The following is a 26,592-nucleotide window of genomic DNA, read 5'->3' on the forward strand; positions in this document are numbered from 1 at the left end:
GCTGTTTGGGGCCTTGGTTTGGGCCTAGTAGAGCTTTTCTCCTCACAAAGCTTTACCTCACTGTGAGTCCAAGTGGCTTTCTTCCCTTCAGGCCAAAGACTGCAATCCTCCCCATTCCAGAAAAAGAATAAATAAATAAATGAGACATAGTATCATGAGCTGGTATTTAGTAAACTGAGGCTTAATCCACCCCAACAGCACATCGAAATTTCTCTGTATTTTAAAGGCTACCAAGGGTCCATGGGTTGAGGCCCACATGTACATGAAAAATGGGGACCTCTTGGCTGCCACCAGGTCTCCCTCCAGCCCTTCCCAGTTGGAGGCTCCTGCAGTGACATTTCCAAATCCTTGTGTCCTCCTCCACCAGCTCCTCGGCCACTCAAAAAGCTGGGTCTGATGGGGGCCCAGGTCTGTCCCCACCTCATCTTTCCAACTGAGGTTTTCCAGACATCAATGAAAGCAGCCTCAGGCACAAGGGAACACTTCCCTCTCCTTTTAAACTTTTTTTTTTTTTAATTCACAAAAAGATTAACTGACTAAACATCACTCCATAGCACGGGCCTCACAGTGAAATGGACCATTCCACGCCTTGCCAGCCAAACCACTCACTTCACTCACCATCAGGTGGCAAATGCGACATTGTGCCCTGGACAAGACGCTTGACTGGTGCCACTAGAAAGTGTGTGTTCTGCCAATTACAAAATTAATTAAAAAGTCATGTCAGGTCACTCAGTTGGAAAACAATTATTTCGCTTTGCAGTGTTAAACGAGAGACGGTGCCACATCTTCATCAATATGCAAATTGCACTGGATCGTTTGGGGCTTGCCCAGCTATTCCACTTCTGGCGGGTACCCAAGACTAGTTAATGCGATTCTCAGAGGTGAGATAGATGAGTATTGCCTTGTAAGGGCCAGTCCAGCGACCAGAAAAGCACATCGGGTTAAGATGGATGGCAAAGGGCTCACTAGGGATGCATTTGCAAGATCTGCGATAAGCTGCCCCATTTGCCTAGGCAAGTAGAAAGTCAGATAGAAGTGAAACATTGGCTACTGTCCACTTCCCCCACCTTTCAAGAGAGTTTAAGAGGTTAATTTTATTAGCAAAAACAATGCATACTTCATTATCAAGCATAATGTGCAGGACTCCTCCAATCAATCCCTGTAAAGAAAGGAAGGAATTGACTCCTCTGCAGACAACACAATCAGCTGAAAGGGGATTCACAGAGAAGGGTTTTTCCTACTCTCTCCATGAGCAAGCAGCAGAATCTCTTGTTGGAGGAGTCAACAGCAGTCAAAAATCAAGCACAGTCCATGGAGAGCAGTAGTTTAGGTTGACAGCACTATGAAGAAACTTTTAAATCCTAAGAAAACCACTAAAGCCCTGGAATGGGCACCTGAAGATGTTGCCAAACTTATCCAGAGCTTGGGAAGAACAAGTCATCTCATGTATATATGATCTGGGATAAAATTCCCATATATTCCCTTAGAGCAAGGATTGTGTCCTTTCTCTGATCACCCCAGAGTCTGGGACAGCAGGCTAACCTCAACTCAACAAGCTGATTGTATAAGGTTTCACTGAACTTCCATAGTAATTTCAGCGGGTAAAATGATACACATACCCTCCTATTCCATAAACAGTAATTCAGCTTTCTTCCAACCAAAGTATGGTGCCCCCATACAATTAGCTAAAGCCCAGTCTCGGATTCATCAGAAGCGCATTTGTTTATTTATTTTTCCCCATATGATGGGCATCTTTCTCAGGACAGCTACTTTAACTTTGCCTCTGCAATGTGGAAGATGAAATCTAGACTCTACAGGAGACAACACTTTCACCCCCTTTCCACAACCTGTATGTACAAAAGCATTACAGCTTGACAACCACACACATATTAGTTTTAGGAAGGGCAAAGAAGAAACAGAATAAAAAATAAAGAAAAAAGACACTCATCCCCTTGTTTCCCCATGAAACACCTGCAGTCCTGATCAGCATTCAGAAATTTTTTATTACTCTGGGGACCTACATCACCCTTACCTTTAGTTAGACAAAAACTTCCCAATACAGGACAAGAAAACACATTTGGCTCCCAAGGAACAGTATGGAGACTTCATATATATACATGTATATACAGAAAAAATAACACACACATGTATATATGCTATACACTGACATTTCCTTATCAATGCCCTGATGATTCCCGAGGCTATGCAATGTCACAGGCACTGATATGTAAAGAATCTCACACCCACACACGTGCCACCCTTCTTGTCATGCAGGTATCTTGCACTACCCTAAATCCCAGGAGTTTTCCCATGTTAATTCCCGAGGCATTGCCAGATGCCTTGACCTGGCTCCATCCTCCCCCTCAGGGCTCGCTCCAGATCCCGTTGCTGATGTGCACATCAGGCCGTCTGCAAAGGGTAGCAATCTTGTTGCAGATGCAGTGGGATCAGTTTGCATCTCATCAAAGCACAGAAGGTTTAAATCTTCTCTTCCAAAGCCATGAAAATAAATATATGTTATACAAATCCCTCTAGTTAAGAGCTGCACAAGACAGCTGATTAAAACAAGTTTGGCCGCTTTGCAATGGTTAATAGGCTCTCCTCTGCCGTCCCAATACCACGCACACTCACACAATTAGGGCAGTTAAATAAATCAGACTTGCCTCTCCAAGCCATAAAAAAGCCCAGAAGCCTGCAGATTCCAGGCAGCATTAGGGGGAGCGTTATCATTTTTGCACAGTTGCAGGGAGCTCTATTTATATCAACATTCTCATTGTTTCTGCTGCAAGTGCACGCACTGGATTCTCTCTGCTATCTCACTCGCTGTCCTTGAGACACAGCTCGCGGGCTCCCAGCTCCGACACCTCTTTCTGACCCCAGGTGAGCCTGGGTGAGGCTGAACTTCACCAGAGACCCCTGCAACAAGGATTTTGCAGCCTCGCTGCGTTTATTCTTGGTGAGTGCTTCTGAACTGCTGACACTGCAGGGAAAAGGCACAGATCAGACTGGCCTTGCTTGCAGCACGGCCAGACCACGCTCCACACGGCGCACACTCCGCTTCACACGCACCAGCACCTAATGGGAGTCACACCAAAGGGCTGGAAACAGAAGGGGGACAGCGAGGGAAACTGGCTGGTGCCATAATAGCACTTCTCCAAATAAGCAAACAAGCACAGGGGTATTTTTCAGACAAACACTACTTTTTTTTCTTTCTTTTTGGTAGTCCAAAACTTACTCCAACCACCATATGGCAAACCATACAACACTGGAGCGAATGCCTAGAGAAGAAAGCTGTTCTCAAATAATTTGAGGTCATGCACTTCTGCATATTCCAGACTAGCTGGCAACCAGGAGCAGCAAAAGCAGACCAACTTTCAACATCTCATGCAAACATTGCAGGCCGACTCACATTTTCTAAAAATTTGCAATGCTTCACATAGTTTTTCATTCATTTATTTATTTATTCAGAAGCTGCTTTCATTACCTATTTAATATTTTGATATGGCTTTTACCGGTCTATCTTGCTTAAGGGAATGACATTTTCATTGTCCCTTTTTTTATTAAGTTCTAGACTTAAAGCTCTCTCACATATTTAATCAACTGTCTATATTAATTTCCTCTGCAATTTAGACTACGTTTATTTGTATCAGTTTCTCAGGCTATATTCCCTCTTGCTGAATAAGGCTCAAACACACTCATTTCCTCATGATGGATTATTTTAATTAGATTCTACTTCCTTTGAAGTGTATGTCATCTCTGGACTGTTTCCATCACTTTTGGAGTTTCACCTTTCGCATTACTTTGCCAGAGCTCAGTGCTGCATTCCTAAAACAGAGCCCTTGCCAACCAAACTCCCAGCAAGAGCACACAGGAGCACTTTAAGTATCTTCCGATCAACAAACATTCAGTTTTGCAAAACATACTGGTTTATCTGGTTTCACTGCTGAATCTTTGGCTACATCCTGAACTGGTTTAGATGGTTAATAACACGCTATGGGCATACCACGTAAATGAAGTTTTTGAAGTCCGGGGTGATGCCAAGACATGATTAATTTTCAAGGGTGCCTACTGCATGCTAGGCACTTTCCAAATCTCCGCTGACTAAAAAGGGACCTTACATAAGGACAAGGGGAACGTCAAAGACAAGCACAGTGCTCAGCAGGCTGCATGAGAGGCATGAAGGTGGCTGCTGTGAGGCTGCCCAGCAAACGGTTTAGACCACTTTGGGCTATGCCCAAAGAGAAAGGATGTAGAAGGAGGATTAAAAGGAACAGAGCCACACAGAGCTTTAGAGGTGGTGACAAGAGGCTTAGCCCTTGGTAGGAGATGAGAAGCCAACAGGGGAATGGCAGGCTCAGGGAGATGCCTGATCCTGGAAAAGGACTCCAGCAGCATCGCCTTCAGCGCACACATGGGAGAAGATGCAGGAATGCCTGAGAACAATTTAGTATTTCATACAGTGGATGCAAAAATCTCACACGTACTCAAGAACAGACTGGACACGATCTATGCGGGATCAGAGGAGAACAAGTCTCAGACTCGGGGAAGTCTCTGAGCTGAAAAAGTCAGAGGTTGGACACATTTGCAAGTGAAATGTGTACAGCAGATCCCACTTCTGCCCTTCCCTGTGTGTCCCTTTACAGTGACATACCTAACTGTGTCGGATGCTCTTGCTGCCTGAACCACCCTTAGAGTTTTGCCTTGTCCTTATTTCTACTGTTTTGTGGTCAGAGCTTTCAAGTCAAACAGGCGCCAGACATTGGAGAGCGTATCCAGCATGACTCTATCCTGAAAACTTCCCAGCAAGGATTTGATATTAGTAAAGCACTTTACCACCAAGTCTTTGTTCACAAGCTTCCTCAGGAAAAAAAATAATAAAGAAAAAATAAAGAAAAAATTAAAAGGCAAACCACAGCCACTTGACTAAGGAACTGCCTTTGTGAGAAGAAATAGAAATAAAATGAGGGGGAAGTGGGAAATCTTGGCATTATTTGACATTTTGTGGCCATGGTGTAACATAGACAATTCCCAAGAAGACAGTCTACAAAAAAATACTGACTGGCTAATCCTACATTGAAGAATTTCCTAACGTGTGGTTACCATATTTAGCCTAGACATCCATGAGCACAACCAAATCTGCAGGATTAAAACTGACTCTGGGAGTTCAGCTCAATACATCCTAAATCATCATCCATGCAAAGGGGAGCTACTCAAACACTTCTTGAAATTCTTTCTTCGGCCTAGCAAATAAAAGGTTGAGATTCCCAAATCTTCAATCTTTTTTTTTTTTTTTTTTTTTTTTAATTCCTAACTGTCTGCACTTCCCAAAACCCTAAACACACGTTGCCTTTCGACCAGCCCAACTGCTGGAACAGAACCACCCTTTGTGGACAAGGGACACTTGTTGTCAGTGCAAGGGCAGGGAAAGGATGCACCAAGCAGATCTCAGGCCCTTCAGCTCAGAGGCAGAAGTAATTCCAGCTGACAAGCATTAATATGCTAAACTTGCATTTCAATTAGCCATCTCCTCGCTAACTAACTTGACCAAAACAGCCAAACGCGACACGACCGCTTTGCATGTCTTGAAGAAACGGGGTGGCTCGAAGGGTCAACACAGCAAATTTCTTATGACGATGCTTAAATTAAATAAAAACAGTAGATATTAAGTCCACTTCCACAGTGCTTCCCCACGTGCACTTCAGCTTCATTTTTAGCAATTATGATACTGCTAGAACGAAAACAGAAACTTTCCCATTAACCGCAAGTAGATACACTTTAACAGTTCAAAACCAGGAAGCCCAGACGTAAATCACTGCTGCTTTGCAAGCTCAGTAAATGGAAGAGTCATTCAAACTCAGCAACAAAAGCTTTGCATCACAAATCCAAAACTTTTGCCCATCAGATGTAGATTTGTCCAGAAATGCAACACAGACTTTGCTCCTTCCCCCCATGCAGAGCCAAAAAAAAAAAAAATCCACACTCCCAAAATTAAAGCCTGCTGTGTTATTCTGCAACATGGTATAAAACATAACAAACAGTCAAGTCCATCTTCCCCCGCCCCTCCTCATCAAGGTCTTTTTTTAGTGATTTTTTTTTAAACAGTAATACAGTTGCAATTCAGGCTCCATCTCCAAAAGCCAAACAATTATGCCACAATAGGGGTATTTTGTTCAATCGAAAAAATCATCTAATGAAAAAGTATGTTGGTGGTTGAATCAGTTTCCTTTAGGAGGAGCTGGCTGTAATCTCAGTGGGACTTGTGGTTTCAGCTATTCATACAGCTTGTAGCAGTTTCTGTTTTTTCTCAAAGCAACGTAACCCAGCAACACAGAAAAAGCTGTGATTAACTTCTTCTGAGATACAAGATGTCATAGCAATGCAAGCTGCCTCTTTGCTGAAGAGAATCATAAATCTCAATTGCTCCGTCTTTATTACACAGCCATCCCGCATCCCAGAAGGAGACTACGGGAAAGCTGCAAGTCACCAAAATCCTCTTTTCACCAAGAACAAGTTGACTGTGGGCTTGCAAATCTCAGACCTTCAGAGTTGCAAGAAGCTGTATCTCTAAGTCTAATCAATAGTTTCAGTTCCTTGCCAGCCACAGGAGAGCTTTAAAATTAATGAGCATTACATTAGCTGACTTTACTTAATGAACAGCTATCAACTGCCTACCAACACAGGAAATATTCCCTTTTATTTGTATGCAAACATCTACATGGGAGGGAATGGGACTGGAAGAGAACACCTGTGCATCAAAGCCTTAAATAAATTTCAATCTCCTAAAAATTATGCACAAGAAGCCAGTGTCAATCTGGATAAAAACAGAAAAAAAAATCTAAGAAAAATAATGTAAAAAAGAAGGATGACTTTAGCAGACCCAACCACTGTGTCTCCAAAGGGAACTTTCACAGGTGCAGCTTCTCAGTGGAAAGAAATCCACACCAAGATACCTGCTGACATACACCAGATGACGGTGTCACATCTCCCACGCAGCATGCAAGGGCTTCGCCAACCCTTGCAATTAAGTTCCTCCAGAGCAAGGGCAAAACACACTTCTCACTGGCACTTCTGACCCACACCAATATTGCCAAGTCTTCTATGAGGTTCCCCGGTCTTGTCCCAGCCTCTCAGATGCAACAGCTCTACCCTGCAAACATCTAGGCTCCATCATCGCAGACACAGAGCAATTCCCACTGACCTGCTTCAAAGCACAGCTGGGCCACCTCACCAAGACGGAGGTCTGTTCACACCACCTAATGTCTTGTGCTCCTCAAAACATCTCAGACTGCAGTTTCACATGCGGTGACATTGTCACCGCCTTACCTGAGTGCTGAGACACAGCCAGTGAGAAGCTGCAGCAATTTTAGAGCAATCTCATGCAAACAAAATCAGTATTTCAGCTCCTCCATGAACTCAAGATCCTCAATCCAAGGTGAACGCCAAGTGACATTAAGAAACCATACTTTCAAATCTTTTTTTTTTTTTTTTTTTTGACAAGGCGTTTGACATGGTCTCTTTTCATGTCTCTGAACAATTCTTGCCCTGTTGTCACAGTCCTGCACTCAAGGGCTTTCAAAGTGCCCTCCAGCAGCAGTTATTTCTTATTGCTCTACCCCAAAGTGTTTCTCAGAGCTCAGCCATTCCCCAAGCAGCCAGGTGCCACAGAAACAAGACAGAAAGAGGCCACCCCCTGCTAGTGAGAGCCACAAAAGAGCTCAAGGAAAGAGGAAAAAGAAAAAAAAAAAAAAAAAAAGAAGGAGAAGGGCATAGATGAAAGCCTAGGGGTAAGAAGCACAACTTCTACTTTTGGCAGTTTCCCAAGTATCAAAAAATAAATAAATAAACCACGCAGACCATGGAAGACAGAAATAAATAAATACATTTGTCACAACTACAGTAGCATTGAAGAAATATCACCCACAGAAATATCACTACTTGGAGCAGGCCACTCTGAAGAGTCCAATGACATACAGGAGCTGAGCATCCTTATCCATGCAGGCTATCCTGCTGGGAAAGCAACCCTTTAGGAACCAGCCAGAGGCTCCTAATGAGAAGTTCTGTTCCTCCCAGGCCCCACAATGAAGCAGAGGGTGGCTGAGGTTACCACACGGTGGTAATAATCAAATTTAAGGGGATTATAATCATTACAAACTAATCAGGGTAGAATTATATATTTTTAATTAGCAGCTGCTGTGTGGTTAAAGCACTAGAATCCCCCAGCTGTTAGCTGGCAAATGCAACTATGCTGTTCAAGGGCAAAATACATCTTTTGAGATGGAACATATATTTAGAATTTTTTTAAATGCTTCAAAAATACTGTAAACTGTAAAGCTTCATTATGTTCTTTTTGCTTTCAGTTCAAATTTTTGTATTAAATCTTACACTGAATGTAGGTTAAATACAAGAAAAGGAATCATTTACAGTACCTTACATATACTGTTTCTTCAAATCATGTAATTGTTACCTGTAAATCCTCCAGCATTTGATATAAACAAATTATGTTTGTCTACTTATTTTAAGTCTAGAAAAGGACGTATTTCTACACAGCCTGAAGAGGTATTCAGTGCATAAATAATAGAAGCTACATAAAACTTGTCATGTGGATTTTCTTGCAACAACACACTTTAATCCAAGATTCCCAAGTACAGAAACAGATCGCTGCGGTTTCTCTGACCAGCCCTGTTCATACTGCTGTATTTTTAAATTATCCTTCAGTCGCACTTTAATTGAGAACCTTTCAGCACTATCGCAGAGATTCCAATGGGCACCAGTCCCCAATGAACTTGTTTTGTTTGAAAACAAAGCAAAACCAACAGGCAGTTTATCTGAAAAAAAGCTGCTTTCACTCATGGGTGTCCAGTTACAGGGAGGCTGATCAGGGCCTAGAGATGCTTGCCAAAATAGCTGCTCACTAAGCACCCAAATTTGGCAGAAGTTTGCTAAAACAACCCAACAGCAAAGCAGTCGGTCTTGTCTTTGAACACGTTCTTCAAGTTTCCAGCATTAGATCAGCTTCCTTTTTTTTCAGTCCAACAGGATTGTGAAATTCTGATGGAACAGGGGCTACCCTGGTTTCTTGAATATCATCCCACTCTGGATTCACTTGCGAATACTCACACAGGTTGCATTAACATTTACTGAGAAGTACCTTAGCAGGCTACTGTGGAGTATCAGCATAGTTTTTGCCCCCTATATCACCTCATTTACCACCAGCTTTCATCGTCATACCTTCACCTTTCTCAAGGGGTCCCACCAGGAGCAGGCTTGGTGATGACTCTCAGCCTCGGCAGGCTATCAGTATTTTGTACCTGCTCTACCATGTCTCTTATCGGGGTAGAGGTACAGATCTTGCTACTAGAGAGGACAAATATCCTTAGAATCATCACTTTCCAAAAAAAACATTTCCTCCCAAATAGCAAAACTAGCTACTGGCTCATAGTAAACTTATTTCAAGCACTAGGGTGTCCTAAGCAAAATTCACTGTCGCCTCTGGAGACTTTGACTAACTATCAGGAAAAGATGACTCAAAACCTGAACAACAATTATTTGACTTAAAGATCAAATACCCTCCTGTTGACTCGGTCTAACTCAGCTCCCACTGGAAAAGAGTAGGTCTCTCTAAAAGCCAAGACGTTTCAAGTAAGTCAGCTGATCTTGCAGATGGATGCTGCCATCAAGACTGTCCTCATCAACACTAGGAATCTTCATCTGAAACACCACCAATGTTACTGATGCACCGGCTTGAGCCTGAGGTTACTGGTGATGGAGGCTGCACAACAAACAAGCTGCTCTCTACACTTTCCACTCTAAAAAGAGAACATAGCCTCAGAGAAAGTCTAAAATATATTCAGGAGAGGAGGGAGCCTAAAAGAGAGCATTTTCACCCAAAATATTAGCATCACAGGCAAGGTACTTGAAAGTCACGAAGACAGATCCATCACTAAAGACACCAGCTCTGACAACAAGAGATGCACAAGGTAATCAAAGACTTCCACAGAGCTGTGACACTGAAGGGTCCCCAGGCAGGCAAAAACACGGACTAAATCAGTTTCTTGTAGCATGACATAGCTGCAGATTCCTAGAGGCTTTGACTTTGCTTTACAGCATCTTTCTTTCAACTCTACCCCGTGCTGGGAATTTGTTCTGCGGGGCTACAGCAGTCCTATCAGCAATGTTTGAGGCGAGACTAAAAATAAACAAGGGACGAGAAAAAATGCAGAGCCCCTCCTCCCGACTAGGGCCGGAGGGAATTTCCCGAGTCACTCAGACTGCTCTACTCTCCTCTGCTTCTTACTAAGTATGAATTTTCACAGCAGCGTGTGTGGTTTCCACTGAATTTGCCAAGTTAAAACCGGCAAGACCAAAGCACCACAATGAAACGAAGCATTGTTAACCCCCTCGTCAGGGATGGATCCTCAGCACCCATGCTACCTGCTCCAATTTCAGGACAAATGTGAGAGAACCAGAGTGAATGCAGCCTGCTGGACGAGGGACACCAGGCTGAAGGATGTGCAATGATGTCCAGCATCCGAAACACCTTATGGATCCATTGGGCGCATTGGCCACTAGATAAGGATGCTGTCACACGGTCTTTGGAAGAGCGGTGGGTCTCCAACAGGATGGTCCATCCCTCTCCAAAGGCCCTTCCATGCACCAAGAGGCACTTGGGAATGGACAGGTCAGCTTTCCTCCCCTGCCCCATCTCACCCCAGCTCCAGGGCTTTGGGCCAGCACCCACGGGAGGACACAGGAGCCAAGCACCAGCCACCGACTCCAGAGCTGCGCAAGAACTTGGCACAACGATTTGTTTATGATGAGCTAAAAATTAAGGCTGTTTTTAAAATAGCACAGTCACCAGTCCGGCTCACAGGGTCACGTTCTTCTCCCATCACTACCCCCCTCACGGGGACTGTCTCTCCTCCCAGAAACTTTCCTAAAACAGTTTGCAAACCCAGCAGAAATCCCAGCCCATGACTGGAGCACTGGGACACCATGCTTGGAAAGCGATGCTGAGCACTTCAGCTGGCAGCAGTTATTTTTCCCCTAAGAACTTGGTTGCAGCAGGGGCCATTCCTATTTGCAGTAACATGTTAGCTATAGGATATTTCATCAAAACCTAAGGAGGTGATTGCAGGTTACTACACGCTTTCAAAAAGAAAAACACACAGCACCTCTCCTTGCTTGCCTTCCCTACCCCTTGAGCACACACAAGAGGGAAATACACGATTTCAGGTTTGCCAGCCTCCAGCCCAAACCACCATCCGGCAAAACTATACGAATAAACACAGAGCACTTAACTCCCAAACCACAGCGGCTGCAGTAAGTGTGGGGTTTGACTGGCTGGCACAAAAGCGACACACTCGGAATCAAAACCTGGCAGCGAAATCAGCTCTTCTGCACTGCGGATGTCTCAACCTTTTGCCCTTGTATTCAGCGTGGTGCATCCCAAAAGTACTTTAATATCCATAAATCGAATTACAAAAGCATCTAAGGAAAATAAAGTGCTGGCCCAAAGCTAGTTACCTCGCATATGCTTTGATATCTTAAGTTTCTTTCCAGAAAGTTTCTAATTATACAAAATCCATCCCTGACTCCTTCCTGATGAATTTCTACCATGTAATATATAACATCCTGCCCCTAAGAAACCTGTAGATTTTAGTTATCATTTGAAATCCAGCCTGTAGATTTACCCGTTTCAAAAGGCACAGTACGTGCTTAAAAATCTCATTACCTAGAATTGGAAAGGAAGTTCTTTCGGGAAAAAAAAAATCAGCCCCAAAGGACAGAAGTCTCCTCTCTCAAGAGACTCCAGTGCATTTTGTTGCTTCACTAATTTCACGCATCATTCAGTTATCCACAGACACATCCAACTTCTGCACAGCAGAGGCACAATGCACACAGCAAACTCTGTGATAGTTTCTATCTAACTTTACCCTGCTCAAGGAAAAGCTAGATTAGCGAGGAACAAGACTTTGCAGCAATATCTGTGTTCCAACCATGCAAAAAATCTATGAGTCTCGTAAAGCAGAGGTAGTAAACTTTAAAGCCACAATATTTCATGAAGTTACCATAGGTTCACTGCTACTGCTTGATAGAGTTAGTGGAAATTTACACTTTATTTCCCTGCTCCACTTAAAACCCTCTTGCTCCTGCCTGAAGAAATACGGACTATGAAGAGTAAAAATCAATGTCAAAAAGGAAAAAAAAAAAACCCTCAAAGCCTAAGGTAATGCATGTGCGCATATTCTAGCTCAGAAAGTCAAGATGACCTAAATAGAAGTCATACACATGAGAAAAACAAGACAATATCCTCACAGAGCGAGATGATGAACTATTACAGGTCGTTTTCCATAGTGAAATTCCGGGAGCTGTGCTAGGCCCATCCCGATGCGGCGCAGGCCAGAAGTGTGCCCTGTTATTAGGAGGAGCAGGATGAATTGCAGAGCAAGTACCAATATCTAACAAAATTAGAAGGTGTAATACACAGATCTACACTTGCTGACCTTTAATAGCAACCAAGGCAGCAACTCGAACTGCTGCATCTGCTCCCTGAAATGTTGGTGATAAGTACTGGGTTTTTAATTATTATTATTATTTTTTGGCCAAAAGGACGTTTGTGAGGAAAAAGGCTGCCTTGGGGCAACCCATCCCGGGACCTGTGGGTTTAATGACAGGTCCCATCAGCCACAGACAAAAGACCAGCTATGGAGCACAGCCCATTCCCGATGGGCCCATTCCTGACTAGATAAGCTTCCACCAAAGCTGCATTTTTCAGGTATCCAGATATTTATTACTATAACACCTCATTTCAGGTCACAAACAGAAGTGAAGATGCCTTGAAAACACACTTTGCTGCTGCAGAGGCAGAGTTCCTTTGAAAATACCCTGGTCAAGTCAGATCATGGGCCTGTCTGCAGTACCATGGTCTCAAACACACAAACTGGGTCTGTTTTGACTGTTTTATTAAAAAAAAATAAAAATAAAAAAATAAAGGTTTGCACCAGCAGAACCTTTCCCAACCCCGTTACTACGATTCTTGCTGACAAGGTGCCTACGCCAGGGAGTTGGGCCTGCATTTTATGGGCATTTCTCCTACGTTTTGGAGTCTTCCCTTGATCTGAGGTATTAAAAACAAACGCGCTGGATTCAACTTCCCCTGTACAAGCAAGGGGGAATTTTATTAGCATACCTCAAGTGGAATATTAACTCCAGTGTTTTGCTGGGAAGAGACTCTATTTTATCTGGAATGCAACTGGGGTGTAGGGAGGAACAAGGGCTGTCAAGCAAACACAGCTTTGTTATTAAAGAAAAAAGGTTAATCGTTAACTGCCAGCATGGAAACGCAGGGACCTAAGAGAACCTGCTCTGGCTCGCTGTGATCCTGGATGTTGGAGAAGCAGGGAAAGGACACGGATATGTTCCAGGAGAGATCTCACAGGCGGCTGCGATACAGGAGGAATCTGGTTTGGGAACTGATACCCGCGGGGTCCACGGCTGATCCCACTTCATTAGCCAGGCACGCGGCAGCCGCCAGGGCAGGGTCCGTAGCCATTAAAAAAATATTTCATGCCTGATATCAGGGAGCCACGCAGGAGGCAGAAGCGGATCAGACGTTTCTACAGACAACAAGAATATCCAAGGGCATAATCAGATATTAAAGAAAAAAAGGAAAAAGAAAAGGGAGGGGGAAGAGTAAGCGGAAAAGAGGAAAAACAAATACAAAGTATATAAAGCCTTCGTGATTCCAGGCAAAAGCTTCCATTTGTGAGAGATCTGAAAGATACCTTCCTGGGGTAGGCTATCTCTACCTATGGGTGCCAGTTTCCAATGTTAGATCAATTAAAATAAAAGTAACATCTTATAACATTTTTGTTGTTGTTGTTGTTGGATGGAATCTCCACTGGGAGACGGAACTGAAAGAGCCGCTCACCTCAGTCTGGCATGACACATCCTACACCAAAGCAAACAGCAATTTAATTTCCCAAACTACTCATGAAAAGAAAAACAGCAAAGCAAAGCCAAACCGTAGAAAATTTGTAAATATTGCATTTTTTTCCCCTTGGTACTGTTAAAAAAAAAAAAAAGGCACAGTAACAACATGTTAAATTGCAACAAAGAAATAGCTACAAAAGTCAAAATATCACATCAGACCAAACATGCTGCGAGTGAAGAGCTCATAGCAAATAAAAGAAATAATATTGAAAAAAAAAAAGGACGAAAATAGAAGAGCCAGGATATGACATGCCTTCAAGTTACAGAAAGCGCATCTGCATCGTCCTCAGATGCCCTCCTGCCTCAGGGCCTGCCCCTCTGGGGCAACCCGGTCTCCTCCGCGCAGCAACGGGCAATGCCGGCTCGCCCGGGGCTGATGCCATTCGAGCAAAGACAGTGCTGATCCAGCAGGGAATGGCAGAAATAAAGAAAGAAAGAGCACCCAGAGCTTCATTGCAGCGTGTGGCAGCCCTAGAAATAGAATTTCCACCTTATTTCCAGAACTTGACATTTATTCGGCAATGCTAAGGGCACCCAGTTCCCTTTTACACTGAGACCTTCCCCTCTTCTTCTCACAGAGCATGGGGGAAGGTTTGGTAACAGCCCCCCGACAGCTGCACATCACTGTCCTGCTCCTTGCAAGGGCATCTGAGCACAGTGCATGACCTGAAATCCCTCTTCTAAAATAAGGATAATTTTTTAAAAGCCCTTTCGACTGAGCAATTCCTACAGCACACAGCAGTCACAGCCAGCTAGACTGCTTTTTATATGGTACCTGCCCAAATACGTCATTCTGGTAAAGCAGCAACTACAGTGAAGCAATTTAAAACATTTAAGCAAAAAAGACCTTCTGTCATTCCTGAAGTGTTAACACCACTCAACACTTGCGTTTTTTAAAGGATATCACGGGTACTTGGCTGTGGACGCAGACTTTCCATCTTAAATTATGGATTTCAGATCACTTTGAGCATCACTTCTGAAAAGCAAGGACTCGGGAACATCCTCTTCTCTTCCCCCGTGGTCCCTGAAGTCTGAACCATGGAGATATTTGACATTTAATGTCTAAGTTAAGGCACCAAAAGAAAATCCTCATCCAACAGAAAGTGGAGGAAAAACGCACTCAAGCAGCTGCGTGTAAAAATTATAGTCCAAAGGCACCGAGCACAAGCCCCAGGACAGAGGAACAGTCAGGCAAGTGCACAAATGCCTTCCAAGTGTTCTGGATGGAAAGAAGCTGCATTTTTTAAAGACTAACATGGAAACTGCTTTAAGCAATTTGTCATTCTCAATAGAGGCTCTGCAGCAAACGAGAGATTTGGACAAGGGAAACAACTTCCGACCAGAGCGGTTGTGTGCACAGCTTAAACTCCTTTCAGACCATTTTGAAAAGGAATATTTATAAATTTGCTATTCAGGAAGACTTTGAAAGGTCACCACTGTTTGGTGTAACTAATGAAGAGGAAATGCAGAGTTCGGAGATGGGGCAAAAAATGCAAATACCCTTCTGTAATTTTAGGCTTTTCAAACAACAAAGTGGAGTGCATGGGAGCGAGCAGGCATGAATGTTTCTCATTTACCTACAGAAGTCAGAGAAAATATTTCTACAGTATCTAAATGCCACAACTTAAAGCTCATTTGGATACTATTAGACCTGGATGCATAAGGCCATCTAAAAGCAGAGTCCGAGAGCCTCCTTTCAGCTAAATTGGAACTTGGAGCAATATTCACACTTTTCAGGGTAAAAAATCCCCTTAACAGGATCCATGACAATACTCCTACATGCAAAAAAAAGTGTTAAGGTCTTTTCTACACTAGAGGGTTTGAGGAAAAGTAGATAAATACACAGTATTCTCTGCAGTTTATACCATGAACTCAGCCAGTAACGGCACTCTGCAGCGGTGCCATCGGGTGCAAAGGCATCACGGAACAGCCCAGCAGAGGCCTTGCCAAAGCCACGTGTTTCCTCGCTGAACTGCTGGGAAGGTTTTGCACCCCTGAAATGTCATGGAGCGGCAGACAGAGGAGCCCCTTCCCTGGACAGGCTCTACGGGAAGTTTCTGGGAAGGTGCTGGGGACGTTTGAAGATGCCGGAGAAGGGACGCGTGGAAGCAGATGGGAGGCAAGTGCACTGAAAGTGGCCAGCACCTGTAGGCAGCCTGGGCAGAGAGGAACAGCAAACTCAACCAAGTCTGCAAGACGGCCAACAAGGTCCCTACCTCCCCACAACGAAGCTTTTAACCTTTCTGGGAGGAGGTCTCGGAAGATCTGGAGCAGGGGAGGCTCTGCAAAAACACTGTTTTGTTTTGTCTTTTTTCCTGTTTTTTTTGTTTGTTTGTTTTTTTAATAAACTAATGAGTTACTGCATGCATCATCTGAAACTGCTCCAGCCGTGCAGCTGATGTAACCGTCCCCGCGAGTTTAATTGCACCGTAGGAAAATGTTCATGCTCCCATTTAGAGGCAGGATCCCATTGCGGTAGCTACCACCACAGAAGAGATTACAGAAATTAAGAGACAGACATTGAAAATAAAGTAAATGGTTGACTGCGGCAAACCAGCTCAAGAGCCAAGATTGTTTGCTCCAATTTCCAGTAAACAACAGTATAACTGCTAGTGTCACTGGCACGCCGTGACAGCAAACCCCATGACTGCCCATGCCGTGTTCCCTGGGGACCCAGCTCCCAGCTCAGTCCTTCCTTGGGAGTTTTGGGAGGTGTTTTGAGATACTTCTCACCACAAACATCAACTTGGCCTCTGGGCTTACACGAGCCAGCCCTAAACCACAGCACAAGCAGCTGCCCGGCGCTGGGCACCCGCTAACCTAAATCGATTCGAGATAGATTTCAGTTAATCCACCGCAACCCGTTTAATGTCACCGAGCTCCTCACGGTGGTGACAACGTGTTGAGCTTTCACACGAATGTGGCAATTTCCACGCTGCTTTAGGGAGGCCTCGGCGCCCGTTCCAGCACCTCTGACACCAGCACAGACGGAAAGGAAAAGCCAGCCCTGATATACGGCTTTGGCAGACGCTTTAACTGAAGGGCCCTCGTTTTGGCTCTTTTTTTTTTTTCCCTGCTTCCTTAACTGCTCTGGCGGAGCCAAATCACCAGCTCTTCACTTTAAAGTCCATGATGCGACCGAGATGTCCCAGCTGAGGTCAGAGCTACCTAAGAAAGACTGTGTTTTGCTCCAGGGGGAAAAATACATATCTAGCTGCTTCCAAAAATCAACTAGTGGATTTACACTTGGAAAACTGAAAACAGAAAACAAACACAATTACTCTGCAGAGTCCCTAGGTTGTCTCTTTGGCAGATAAACATCTCAGTGATCAAAATGTTTTCCACGTGTGCCATAAAAAACATATAGGAGGAATGCGACATTTCAAGCAGGCAAAGCCATCCATCTGCTTCCCCGGCATTCCCACACGGATGAGCGTCAGGGAGGAAACGCAGACCCACAGTGGAGCAGCCAAGGGTGGCTACGATCTGAGGGTCTTTGGCCGTGTTGTGGCCATTTCTAATCTTCATCTCTGCTTCCTCCCCCTCAAGCCTTTTTAGGGAGCTCTCCTTGCCCATTTCTCCCATAAACCAACCTGGTGGGGACAATTCCCATAAGATAGCAATACTGTTCATGAAGCCAGGATGTTTGAAGGCAGGGTAGCCTCATGCATGAGCTGTCTTTCAGGATCAGCACAGTGTTGCAGATGCTTTGCAGTACAAGCAGTACCACAAGAACAGCCTTGGACTGCACACGAGGGTTTTTTAAGGGCTCTCCTGATGCAATACTAGACAGGTAACATTCTTCTCAGCCATAATATTTTCCTTTCTCTTTGTTTTTTTTTAAAAAAAAAAAAAAAAAAAAAAAACTATTTTCAGCCTTTCAAGAGCACTCCTGGTGGCAAAACACTTAGCATCAAATTCCCAGCACTGTCTGGGCCAAAGCCTGAACTGCTGGAGACACAGGAGTACATTGGATGCTCAGTTTGCACTAAAAAGAGGGGGGGGGAAAGAAAGAAAAGAAAAAAGAAAAGAGGATGGAACTCTTTATTGCAGCAAAATTTGAAAATATGAATCTCAAAAAGCAAAAACATTGGTCACATGCACTAGGAGGCTCACCTAAGAAATCTAAGTATTTTGATGGGTGCTGCAGGATGTTTCTGCCAGTCCCTCCTGACAAAACTGCATGCACTATCTCTAAAAAAACAAATCTCATGAGGTTTTGTGCAGACTATTGCTAAATTTGGACAAAAACACCCATGTGAAATGAGGTCAATGATCGATAGTCTTCACCTACTCACATTTTTTTTGCAAAATGAGGCAATCTAGCGAGGGAAAGCACGGAGGTGCATTCTCCAGGTCAGACTCCACTTGAAAAAAGACCTAATTAACAACAGCAGATGGCAGGTGATGAAGAGTCCAAGTCACACAGACTATACAAAAAGTCTCTAAAGTACCATGTTCTCTTGCTGGGCAAGTCGAGTATTTGCACACAAAACAAATGCACAAGGATTGCCAGTGTAGGGAAAGAAGATGACTTGATCAAAATAAATAAATAACCAAAAAAACCCCCAAACAACTTTCTGATTTAAAATGAAAATAACTGAAGCTGTGATTCTCAGGGGTCCCCGCTGCAACCCCCTGCAGCCTTCCCACATGCACACAGACTGGCGCAAAATGGTGCAAATTAACAAGATATTATCTATTAGACCATTGTTTAAGAAAAAAATGCTTACTAGGGAGGACAGAGACACATGGCTGTTTGTTTTGCATCAAACTAATCCCTCTTGTGCCCTTAGGAAAGGGAGAGGGATGGGGAGGGAAGAGTCTGGGCAATACCAGATCCAGCCCAAACCCAGCCCAGAGGGACAGCTGGTCCCAGTGGTTCCCACAGGTTCCAACGCCAGCACCAACCTGGGCGGATTTGCCTGGGATGCAACAATATCCCAAATCCACCCAGAACCTGCCAGAGTTGTTTCTTCTCCAACCACAAGCCCCAAGAGCATCCCCATGCACCCCAGCAGCTTCAACTGCTAATTCTGCATGCATCTTTGGAAAAGGAGAGGGACAAACATATTCCCTGCTGCTTTTAAGGAAAGCCCTTGGCACCAGAGGCACCTTGCTCGCCTTCCCACTTGGGCTTGTGCAAAGGTAACGTCCCTCCCTCTCGTGCACACACACATCCTAAAGCAAGGCAGGACTTTGGACTAATACCTACGTAAGGCAAGATCTGCACTGCTGGAATAGCAGAAGTTGAACATCAAAGATTTTGGAAAGAGCACAGGATCTGCTCAGCTTTGTTTATGCTGAGGGAGTGGCTGGCTTTTAGGCAGCCTCTTTTTCAAAGGCTTTTTTGTTAATAACTAAATGAAAAACCTAGAGTTGAGGTTTTCTTAAGGAAGAAAAAAAACAACACTGCAATTAAAGATATGATGAAAGAAAAAGTCAGTCTTTTCCTAACCTAATTGTACCACGGCACTAAGTTTAGGATTCCCAAATTACAGATGTATAACCCAAGACAATGAGTGCTTTCGTCAAGAATTAGCAAACCACACAAAAACGGCATAACTCAAAGGCCTTGCAGCTGTAGGTGCATCTGCCCCACTCTGCAAGTAAACTCAAATATTTGGTTTTCTTTTGGTTTTTTTGGGAGAGGTTCTTTGCGGGAGGAGGGGATGCTTTGTTCCTTGGTCAAGACTTTGCATTATTTTCACAACGTGTAATAGGCAATACTGTGTCATCTAAGGAAGGATACTCAATGGAGTCCAACAAATATTTTTAAGCTGTTTTTCTTTTGAGTTATGATGCAAGCCCTCTCAAACATAAAAGCAGAAGCTGTTCTTAGTCAAAAGCCAAGTCTGCAAAAACATAAAACATCGGGATCTGAAGAAAAATCTATTTTGTTTCCACAAGGTCTACCAGGAACAATTAAAAAGAAAAATAGACATATACACAGTATGTATGTTTTTACGTATGTAGGTTCATAATAATATCACTAACACAAAACAGCACAGCATAAATCACGTCGGAGGCAGAGCGCAGAGAACAGGGCCATCATTCCAGCCCGTAGCAGCAGAGCTCTGGAAACTGTTGGAAACGTCACTGCATGGAGACGGATGGTGGGGCTGACCTTTGGAAAAGGGCGGGTGGATCTCGGGGAAAATATCCCAGCTACCCCAAGCCATGCAGCTCCTGCAGGACCAGGGAGGATTCTGGCCTACCTATCTGGTCCATAAGAACAAGATAAAGCAAAAAGAAAGAAATAAAAAACCCAGAAGGACAGTAACTTAAAATTCCCTCTCTAAGTGTGCCAACATACCTGCCCAGTCTATTTCTAGAGCAGCTTGGCAGCTTTCTAGGCAGCCTCTTGTGGGTCTCTATCAAACGAATAGAAAGCGAATCCTGGCTGATAGCCCAGGCTCGTTCCCCAACATCTGAAAACTGCAGAGAACCCCAAGCATCCAATGCTGTAAGCATTTAATATAGAGATGTCAAGAGACTGAAAAAAAAAAGCCTGAAAACCAGAGGAGTTTGAGACAAGGTCATGAGGGTTTTCTGAGCTCCAGCGGCCAGGGAAACCGGCTGCATCCTCCAGCAGGAGCCACGGGCCTCACCTGTGGAAACCACGACAAGCAGCCAAGTTGTGCAAGACTAAAACGCAGAGCGAGAACAAACAAAACAGCAACTGTCAAGAGAGGCTGAGAAAATGATGAGAGAGGTGAAAATGGTGTTTCCTCCGCAGATGGGCTTGCACGCTCAGCAGCGCTGTCACTCAGTGCCAGAAAGCTGCTGTCCTCCTTGCCTTGCAACCAGGGCCTCCAGTGATGGGGTTACAGGAGCACAGATCTTCACATACCATCCTTGTGTCCTTGATGCTAAAAGGTCACATAATACTCACTTTCTGGAAGGCTTAAAGTTTTTCCACAGCCAGCTAGGGCAAATCTCTGCAGAAATATGGACCAAGACAACCTGGTTTTTTGCTGTCCCAAAATTGCATACACTTTACTAAAAGGAGCTCGGATACACTGGAAGGGTCCGAGTACCCACTCTACAAACAGTGACTGATCACAATAAAGATCCCTGCATTGAACTTTTTCCCTCAACTCTTAATATTGCTTCTATAAATTCCCAGCACCAGTTCGTACAGAACCAATATTCCATGTTTTTCCATTGAGAAACATTAAGTCACTTAGCTGTTACCTGCAAGAACCAAAATGCTGCATGCCTTGATTTTATGAACATCATTGAAAATGAGAAGACACATAGAAAAATCTTGAAAAGACTAAAGGAAGTGCCTGGACTAATGTAAAGGAATGCAAATAAACATACATTTGGGTCTTTTTTTTTTTTTTTTTTTTTTTTAAGGTCATAATAGAGGTCTGAGCATTGGATAAAAAGATATAGAAACAGTGAAAAAAGACCCAAGAATGCGCCAGATAAAGATGAAAAATCCCAAACACTGACACGTGTAGTGATGCTTTGACTGTCAAATTTGCTAAAAGACTTTCCCAAATACCTAACAAGATACACAGAGGATGAATTAAACCTCATATGAGCAACTCAATAATTTACTAACGCAGAAGTTGAAACAGCATTAAAAAATAAACCAAAAAGACTACAAAAGCAGTATTAACATCTACTTTTGCAATAATCTTGAACAGTTGCTGGTAATGAGCCTGTAATTGTGATTTAATTGTGCTGTGGTCTGTGTAGCCATAAAGCCTGAAAGGGCCTCACAAAGGGTACAAAGATTAGCCTTATTGTGGGGAGCATAATCCACTTTCATCCCATTAATAGGATCACATTATTTCTTGATCTGTTTTTAATGAAAGAAAAGATGTGACACTTACGCTCTGGGGTGCTAACTACTGTTCTTTAGAGGCAGCAATGGAACAGGCAGCTGTTTGGCCACAAATAGAACCACCTTCTAAAGCCTGACAAGCGCCACACTGTGAAATCAGGCAGAGTACAGATAAGGTCTTCCTGAGAGAGCTATCTCAATACGCCGACATACACATCTCACGATTATTAAATGCAATACTTCTTTAGAGAAACAAGATTACCAATATGTGATGATATATTAGAAGTTTCCTGAAAAAATAGAATCTGTCTTCTTTTATTTTACATTTTTACTAGCCCTGCCTAATGCTCATCCTAGCAGGTCAATGTTAAAGCCGGCCTTAAAAAAATCTAACACGCATGAATGTCTCCAAACTTGGGGATGGCGAAAGCTTTCATTCCACTTAGGCAAAGTTTAAGATATTCAATAGATGGAAACAATTCCAACATTTCACAGCAAGCTAGTACTGCAAATGCCAGCCTGACATTGAAGTGCACAGTCACTGTACCCACATGTTAGAATTCATCCTCGAGTCAAGTTAATGTTTGAAAAGAAACTAACACACCTGATAGGAGATGGTAAACACTGATGGTTTCTGTTTGGGATCACGCCTGCTGCTATTTGCCTTGTACATGGTTTAAGAGCAATCCTCCCTCCTGTGGGATCACCCCAGTCCCGGACTATGTCCCGAAGTGTCAGTTCCGAAGGACTATGGACCAGAAACCAGTGCCCATGATATCAGGGCGGCCGATCACTTTGGCCTTGGGATTCTGCGAGATGCTTTCTAAGGAAGCAAAGCATTGAGCTAGGAACTGAAAAGCAATTTAAAAGCAAGTGTATGAGAACACCAGCTTTGACAGCTCTCCTTACCAAACTGGTTTGGCATGATTTGGCACAGATCCCCTAATCAGAGAGCAAAAAAAAATAACAGACCGTAATCATAAGATCTCTCTGCACCTGTGCACCTTGCACTGAGGTGGCAAGCAGGCAAACAAATATCTTCTTAAACAAAACACAAACTGTTCGTCATAGACACAGCCTTAATTCCTCCCTTGCTGGAAAGGGCACAATAAACTTTACTTGTGCCAGGCTGGTAACTCAAGCAGGGTACGTACGGAGAAGCAGTGCACCCGATTTAAAACACTTCATTCCTATTCCTGATTTGTTCAAACAAGCATCTTAGAAAAATACTATGTAAATTCTAGGAAGCTACAATATTAACTAAGGCGACGTAAGCCTTACACGGGATCTGCTGCCATTGCTGCTATACTCCAGTGCACCAGCTCTATACTCTCCAACTAAGCCACAATAAAACTACGGTTATTAACTCTGCAGGAGTCAATAGCCAAATTCACCAGAGTTTAGGCACAGAGGTGAGATGGAAATGCAGTCATAAAAGCACTAAGTTTTACCTAAAATAATGTTTTTTCACATGTTTGACACTTTGAAAAGTTACTAAAACAAGTGACAGTAGATTCTTCTTCTCTATCTCCCTCCACAAATCAGTCAATAATAGTAGTATATTTTTTCAATTATAATACCAAACAGGATAATCATGGGTAAAAGAAAAGGAAAACTTTGTTAAATTTCTTTACTTTTCCTTACTCTTTCTCACAGGATAAGGGAAGGATCAAGAAATCCCAAGTGAACTGTATTAAATACTGTTATTCTAATTAGGCAAATTCATATAGGTTCCCTATTTCTGTACTGTGTAAGAACCTATTCAAGCTAAAAACGCAAGAAAAAATATTATATTTGGACCTGTAAGCCTATAAACTTTAGTTTAATGGTAGAGCATGTGCGTAACTTACTCAACCTTTGTTTCACATCCTAGTCCCCGGTCTTCTACTAACTACAAGGCCAGAACAGTTATTTTCTCTGTTCATGCCCACAGATGACTGACTTATTTATAGTAAATTTCCTGTTTTTCCAACCTTGTAAATGTCATACAAAGTAGACAAGCCTATAAAACTTATACATTTCCAGGCTAAGATTTCCACAGCACTTCAGCACCAGTTCATTAGGCACTAAGAGCTGGGAAGAGGAGGAGAACCATACAGTTAAATTTGTGTTTACAACCCCTCCTTCTCACTCCTTTGCTGTCTGCTCCAGTACCACACACCTCCCGCTGAATGACAATTGCCATCCCTATAATGAGATTTTTAATCAACATAGAAGTAATGTGTTTTAATTAAAACACTCTCCTTTGCTACACACACGATCCTGATCCACGAGGGAGCTCCTCGCTCTGCGCAAAACACCACACAGATGCCAGGCTATCATTAAGAGAGGCACGAGGAATGGCTTTGTAAACCACAAAAATATTCAGTAATTAACAAAAGAAAAAGCCCTATTCTATATTCCATTCTCATAACAAGTTTTTTTAAAATAATGAACAGGAAAGTATGATCTCATAGTAGCCAGGGGCTTGGTTCTCACTCCTGCAGGAGGAAGGTCCAAGGTTCAAGTTCCTGCCCCGGCTCCAGACAGGGCTTTGAACCTTCTTCTCCCAAGTCCCAGGTGAACCCAGCTACTATGAGAAAAAATAACAGCTCTGTGACTCATTCTGACCAGAGACTCCATCCTGGAGCTGAGACACATTCACCCTTAAATTCTGTCACTTCGGCCACATTCCCACAACAAGTTTTGGGCTAAGCACCATTTTCAACAACAAAGTTTCATCACAAATTGCTCATCTCTCACCCACCTCTCTTCTCCTGCAACATTGATCCCTGTGCAGCATCCTTTGCCTGCTAAAACTTCTGTTAAAGCAATCAGCATGCAAAAGACCTGCCTAATTTCCTCATGCTTTTCCATATTTTACTCCCTTCCTCCCCTCCTGAGCAATGAAAATCAGCAGACTCCGTTTCACTCCCTGCTTTCTAGTGAAGCAGAGAAAATGCAGCAGGGAAAAACAGGCAGCTGATTAAAGCAAACTGTTTTCCTTGGAGTTCAGCGTGGCTTGCTGGAGTATTTCTACCGACTGAGGGTTTCCACGTCAATAATGAGTAATGTCATTTAGATACATGAGACTCAGGGCAACTCGGAGCTGCTGACACCCCTGGGAGAAGGAAGTGGGGGGGAAGAGCCGGACATCACCGCAGTGATTTATTCCAACGGGGGAGATCCTGCAACGGGAAACAAGTGTCTCCGGAACAGCTCCCAACTCTGGATAGGGGACAAGGCTCGCAGGGACTGTCCTGCCAACCTCCTCTAAGAGCCAAGCAACAGAGTTAAACCAGCACTTTAGCGTCTGTGTCTCCAGCGAGCGGCCAGGACGGAAACACGAGCGTAGAAACCATCATCTCCCTGGGAAACCCCCGTAGCCGGGGACGCGTACGTGTCCGGATAACCGTGACCTCCCTGCGCGCTCTCCCGCAGGATCCCAAGGAAACTTCCCGCGCTTCCTGCGGCTCCGCCGCCCGCACCTACAGGTGTTGCGGCACATTCCTGTTTATCCTGCCCGGCCAAATCACCTTCGCAGCTGTCGCAACACGAACAGTTTCCTGGCACCCTCCGAGTCCTGCCCTGGAAACTACGGGGCCACGAGCCAGGCCTGCTGCACCAACCTGCTCTGCACCGCTGGGAGCAGGAAGCAGGAGGGTTGGGGTTTTGGGTTTTTTTTTTTTTTTTTTTTTTTTTTTTGGGGGGGGGTGTTGCTTGTGTTTTTTCTTTACAGCCTCACACGGGAAGGTTCTTCCCAGCTTTTCCCGCAGCTCCGCACACCGCTCCTGCCACCCCCGCGCGGGCTCCGCATCCCTCCCCCGCCTTGGGGACATCCCTGCAGGTCCCGCCCGCCCTCCCCGAAACTCTCAAGTGCGAAAAGTCTCCTGCGGGCTCGTTCCGCGCCGTAACGTGGCTGTACGTATCAGTACGCACGCATATGCACATACATGCGTGCATATATACAATAAGCGTACACGGACACAGAATAAAGCTCCCCCCTCGAGGCATGCAGCACCCAGGGGTGCCCCGTTGGTGGCGGCGCTGATGCCGGGGTGCCCGAAACTTCGCGCGCATGAGCCAAGCTGCCCGCGGAGCGCCCCGAACCGAGCCGAGCCGGGCCGGGCCGGGCCGGTCCCCCCTCCACCCCCGTCCCCTCGCACCTTGTCTGACGGCCTTGACGGCGATGGGGTCCTTGCAGGCGCGGATCACCTCGAGCACGTCGTAGCGCGGCAGGCCGGACACGCGCACGCCCTGCACCTCGAGCAGCAGCTCGCCCTCGCTCAGCGCCGCCTCGCCGGCCCCCGGCGCCGCCGCGCCCGCGTAGGGGAACTCGCCGTGCTCGGCGCCGCCGAGCAGCGCGAAGCCGAGCTGCCCGCCGGGCCCGCGCCGCAGCGCGCACTGCCGCACGCGCCCGCACCAGTGGCCCTTCCTGGGCGCCGCGCGCGACATGGCCCGAGCAGGTGGCGCAGCGGGGGCGCCGAGCCCCTCACCGCCGCCTCAAGCCATCGCCGCGCTGCTCCGCCGCGCTCCTCCGCTGCGCTGCCGCTCCGCGCCCGCCCCTTAGTGGTTTTTTTTTTTCCCTTAAAAAAAAAAAAAAAACTAAGTAACTAAATCCGCCCTCCACGGCTCCTCCTCCTCCCCTTGGATTTGCTTCTCTTGCCGCTGTCCCCCGCGTCCAGCAGCAGCAGCCGCCTCCTCCCGCTCTCTTCCGCGGCGCCTTTAAGGCGCTACAAAGACTCCGCTTGTTTTGTTACAGCGCGCTCTGCCCCGCTGCACCGCGCGCGGCGGCGCACGCGCCCTCCGCATCCCCGCCCCCG

The 26,592-nt window shown here is 44.8% G+C and overlaps 1 protein-coding gene across 18 annotated transcripts in view; it reads right to left on the reverse strand.

The window, feature by feature from the left end:
• Positions 1 to 26,224, reverse strand: part of MAGI1 (membrane associated guanylate kinase, WW and PDZ domain containing 1) — a 271,549-nt gene extending 245,325 nt beyond the window's left edge. For all 18 annotated transcript variants that reach the window (XM_088528302.1, XM_088528297.1, XM_088528294.1 and 15 more), the window contains exon 1: positions 25,936 to 26,224. In XM_088528302.1, coding sequence (XP_088384428.1) covers positions 25,936 to 26,224 — 289 coding nt within the window. The remainder of the gene's footprint in view (positions 1 to 25,935) is intronic.
• Between the last annotated feature and the right edge of the window lie 368 nt (positions 26,225 to 26,592).

Source organism: Tinamus guttatus, unplaced genomic scaffold, assembly GCF_059628265.1.
Source record: "Tinamus guttatus ecotype Peru unplaced genomic scaffold, ASM5962826v1 Tinamus_guttatus_pri_ptg000307l, whole genome shotgun sequence".
Classification (NCBI taxonomy): domain Eukaryota; kingdom Metazoa; phylum Chordata; class Aves; order Tinamiformes; family Tinamidae; genus Tinamus; species Tinamus guttatus.